We start from the raw sequence: 5,000 nt of genomic DNA on the forward strand, positions 1-5,000 counted from the left end.
GGTCCAAACTCCCCTCCATAGCATGTCTTGCAGTAGATCAAACCTTAAAAGAACAAAAAAAAAGGAAAGAAAAAAACACCACTCATCAATCATTCTGACTGTTGTGACGTTTATCCACCAGTTACCAAACAAAGGCGTAGCATGGGTTCGTGACCATAACTACTTTCGATAATCATAAAAGACCTGAAGCTGAGTCTGAATCAATCCGATTAGTGATGCGTTGCCTGGGGTATTCGGTTCGCTCGCGCGTTCTGTACTAGAATATGCATGTGTTGTGTTTGCTGCGTTGCCGCAATATTTATCTGATTCGCTAGAAAGAATTCAAAAACGCGCGCTCGCAATTATCTTTCCTGGCTCCACCTATAGCGAGGCCTTAAATTTGGCCGATATATCAACTCTCCAAGATCTTAGATCAGCGGCTTGTCACAAATTTATTGCGCAGCTTAATCCGGATAACCAGGTTTACAAGCTAGTAGCTAGTAGATTAGAATCTGATCTACGAGTGCTTCCGCCCACTACTCACTCAGATCGAGAGATAGGGCAAGAACTAAGATAACTGCCACAAATAGGTTTGGTGACTTTGTCACAAACAAATACGCTACTGACTTGATGTAATATGTTTATTAGTGTAGTTTGTATTATTTATGTATATATATCGTATTCAGCATTTATAAGTATCTATTTATTCCTATCGTTATATCTGACCAGACCTGTAATTCAGATTGTAATCTGCTCAGTAGAGGTTTCAATAAACAAAACTACTACTAAACCACTACAGCGAAAAACGTGTCGGCATGTGACAAGGTGACAAGCAGTCACGCTAACATTAACTGACCTGGAGCTCGTTTCTCGAAAGTCCCGAAAACGTTTCGGGCCCGAAAAGCCATCTGTGAAACTGCAAACCGTTTGTTTTGAAGAGCCGATCTTTTAACATGTTTTCAAGCTAACTAAAAGAAACATGTCCGTGAAGTTTGACGACTTAAATCCTGTCCGTTCTTGAGATACAAAGGGAATTGTGGCACCCGAAACAGGCCCGAAAAGTTTCGGGACTTTTGAGAAACAGGCCACAGGTTACTAATCAAACAAATGCAAAATGGCCTATTACTTGAGTAAAGGTAATGTAAATTGACTTTCCACAGTTAATTATCTGATTCTTGTTAAATGTTCCTACCGCTGTTAATGCAGAGGTTGGTGCTGTCAAGGCCCTTTTTGCACTTGGTGCAAGTGAAGCACTGTTTGTGCCAGAAGCCACCTTCGGAGTCTTTCTTTTCTTCATTGAAAAACACGCTTTTGCCGCATTTCTTGCAACTGTTGCCCCCGCCGTACTTTGGAGGCATTTTGAATTGCAGCTTGGGCGCCTTTCTGTTTGGTCAAAGCGGTAGATGTAAAATTTTATCAGTTATGAATATTAACGACCAATGAGAATTCAAAGCATTAAGGGAGAACTTGCTCAAAGTGTCATAAGTCAAATCAAGTGGCACGTGTCCGCCGTTTAAAACAAAGGCGGGAAAAAGATTGCGAAGAGGTCACAGCTCTGATTTGTTGAAAGAGTTTCGGGAGCTGTCTTGTAAAACTTATGACAAGGCGCAATTTCTAATCTCGTTTTCTGAAAAAGAAATTAAAAAAAGAAAAGAAAAGCCACATCATTTAGAATAGAAGACTGCTTTTAGTGACGGTTTCAATATCCGCTTCTAGTTTTCAGACTGGCACAAGGCGACAAAGAATTCAATCGGGGAAGACCTTATTAAGTCGTCTTCTAATTATAAATAGCAAGGAACTCACTTTGCCGAACATACACGTATTTCCGGTTGACGCCAGGCTTAAGGAGGGGCAACCGAAAATACGTCTACGTTCACAGGCTTCGAATGTTTTAATCGTCAATTTGTTCTCGAATGTTGCGTTCAGGACATTCCTGTAAACCTTATCATATCTCGGACGGTTTTGACTAGATATAGTATCCCGCAAAGTAATTTCTAAAGTTACAGTGAGATTTATCGCCAATTTTGGTAAGAGAAAATTATGTCTCGAATTGATTCTACGCTAATAATTTCATGAATGAAAGAAGCGCGCGTGATACGTTCATACGCATTTCAAACGGTCGCAGTTTAACATGAAGCGCAGTGCCTTTGAGCTTTTCCACTATATTTTGATTATCCAATGTCGAGAACAGCTTTGAATGATTTTTGTTCATTAATTAATTAATTAATTAATTAATTAATTAAAAATAGCTTTAGGTTGTGCCATTGACTAATACCAGTGGATTTTCCATGACACTATCCCTGTTTATTCGATATTCATGTTACTCGTAGATTTGTATGTTCCCTAATTCCTCAGGATTTCTTGTAATAAAGCTTTAGCTTTTTTCTCTCTTAATGGTGAAATGTTTGTTTGCTTTAGGGGACATCAAAGGACACTTTGAAATAAAAACTGGTCACGAAGCTTATCAGGATTCAACGGGTAGCCCACAAGAACGGAACCATCAAACTCCTAGGGAGGACGAAAAAATTGAAATCTGAGCAATTTACTCTAGTCTACTCTCTGCAAAGGAAAATTTTTTAGGCCCTTGTCTCTGTAACTCACCTTAAAATTAATTTCGGTCTCCAAACTTTGGGTGAACGAATTTTCAACAGATCGGTGGTAAACAGCTCTGGCTTGTCGCTGATGTAAGATTAATTTATATAACGCGACGTGCTCTATCAAGAGGCCGGACGACCCTATCGTTTTTAATGATATTGTAAGCGACACTACGAACTATTGGAGAATATCTAGCTTTGATCAGTTAGTATGGCTAGATATTCTGCGCAAAACCGCCCTAAATTCTCCTTGCAAGTATCAAATAAATCTTTTCATCAAGCTGAAAGATCAACACCTAAAGAGAATTTTATACGTTTCAGTGACAACATTCTGTTCGTTGGTGTAACATGAAAAATGAAGGAAAAGCCTCTTTGACCAAGCAGCTGTTACTTTTATTACCACAGCCTTTAAAACGTTTTCTTTATTTAACGATTTTGGAGCCAAATTGTATCTGAAACGAAGAACATTTTTTAAAAACTGTTATTTGCATCTAATTTTTATGATGTCAATCAATTGGGGGTCAAACCGTCATGACATTCGAACTTTAATACAGACTGTATTGTGACATGATTTTACCTCTTAGTGTTCGACGGTGCATGATTGTCCTTCGATTTCATTTTCTGATCCTGATCTCTCTCTCTTTTGAATCGCGTTCAAGTCTGGATTTTTTCATAGTATATACTGTGACTTAATTCATGGCAACTATCAGGGGCACCCAACGAGAATATAGTTCAAAACCACTTAAATATAGCATTGTTAAACGTATTTTAGTATTGAAACGGGAGATATAGGCAAATTTGTATCCCCTAAAAATTTTTCATCTGTTCGGATTTCCTAGCTGAAAGTCTAGTGATCCGAAAATTATAGGGATCAAAACTTACCTTTTCGAGAATTTCAGCTAGAAAAAAGGCGCCCGAAAATTCTAGGTGACCTTTTTAGGGTAAAAATCCGTTTAAAATGGGCAATTATACCATTTTTCAGATGTTCGAAAATCCTAGGAGAGGCAGGCAACCAAGGCATTTTTCAACAAATGTTCCGAAAATTATAGGTCTGAAATCGTCTTCCGAACAGATATTTTCCGAAAATTGACGTTGGGTGCCCCTGAACTATTTTCGAAGTTCAGCAGAATATGTTGAGGATCCGCGATCACCTGCAAACTGGACAAACTAAAATCCGGCCTGAAGAGAAGAATTCCCGAAATTCTAATTAAGGACGTCAGCGATTTTCGAGCTACAATAGTTAAGCAGTTCAAATGATCGAGAAACTGAACGATAAAATTTGACACTGAATGCCAGACGTTTTTTAAATTGTTTGTGTTTTAATAAATTCAGTTGCCGAGACATTCCGTATAGAACATTAAAAACAGTTAAAAATCCAGTAAAATTTTAGTAAAAAGGCAAGAGTAAACTAGCTTTACATGTAATTGGTGAGATGATGATTGTCGCCTGTCAGATACAACTGTTTGAGTGTTTAACTTCCTTAGCCGACTATCAAAAAAGAAAATAATTTCGCACTCCACAAAAACAAGTTCAGATTTTTCTCATTATCTAAGGCCAAAAAATCGAATGTACAGGTTTATAATAACAGGGTTCGCGCTGGATTTTATACATAAAATTCCAGGAGTATTCAAGGAGTTTTCAAGGAGTGTTTGTAAGGAGATTTCTATCCCATGCATCGTGTTTCAGTGTTTCCTTTGCGGAAAAAGCCTACCTTGATATTTTTTCCCACGTCCCTGCGAGTTAAGTGCACGCACAGGTATTTTAATTTTTGCATTTAATTTTTCCCCGACAGTCAAATTTGGGCTCAATTTTTAAAATGTCCCTTAAACTTAGTATGATGCAATCTCAACAATTTTCATCCAAGCAAAAATTCAAGAAGTTTTCAAGCAGTTTCCCACCAAATCCTTTTTTTTCAAGGGCTTCCCAAGCACCCTTCAAGTCCAAAATTAAATTCCAGGGCTTTTCAAGGACTTCAAGGAGTAGCACGAACCCTGTAATAAGCTCAGCCTGTCACTTACCTAAAACTGTTTCAGATGATCAAGCAAGTCTTTATCTACTGAAACGGCCGTGCACTCAGAAATGTCCCTCTAGTTTCTTGGTTTCCGTAACAATATATTCACAAGACGATGCATGGTAATGCGATATCTCCTTTGGAATTAAAAAGAATACCCCACCGCGACAGTTAGTTCGAGAATATAATTGGTTAAACAAACAAAGTAATCTTTCTCCCGGACATATACATTTTCGTTAACTGTCCTGAAGGTTCTTAAAGTACTCTTCAAGCGGCAACCCGATTTAAGAGACGAAGCGATAATTTCCCCTGACAAGTTGAACTAAAATATGTTCTGGAGGCTTGGCTGTTAATCGTAAGGCTGGGAAGAACGGAGAAAAATGGTAATTTTTGTAAACAGTTGTCTTTTGTAAGGT

The 5,000-nt window shown here is 38.2% G+C and overlaps 1 protein-coding gene across 1 annotated transcript in view; it reads right to left on the reverse strand.

The window, feature by feature from the left end:
• Window positions 1-2,739, reverse strand: part of LOC137971277 (cysteine and glycine-rich protein 1-like) — a 2,879-nt gene extending 140 nt beyond the window's left edge. Inside the window, exons 1-3 of the mRNA XM_068818078.1 lie at window positions 2,581-2,739; window positions 1,172-1,362; window positions 1-43 (exon numbers count right to left, since the gene is read on the reverse strand). The exon at window positions 1-43 is cut by the window's left edge and continues 140 nt beyond it. Of these exons, the coding sequence (XP_068674179.1) occupies window positions 1-43; window positions 1,172-1,337 (209 nt within the window). The 5' untranslated portion in view covers window positions 1,338-1,362; window positions 2,581-2,739. The remainder of the gene's footprint in view (window positions 44-1,171; window positions 1,363-2,580) is intronic.
• Window positions 2,740-5,000: the final 2,261 nt, after the last annotated feature.

This window comes from Montipora foliosa, chromosome 9, assembly GCF_036669935.1.
Source record: "Montipora foliosa isolate CH-2021 chromosome 9, ASM3666993v2, whole genome shotgun sequence".
Taxonomy (NCBI): Eukaryota; Metazoa; Cnidaria; class Anthozoa; order Scleractinia; family Acroporidae; genus Montipora; species Montipora foliosa.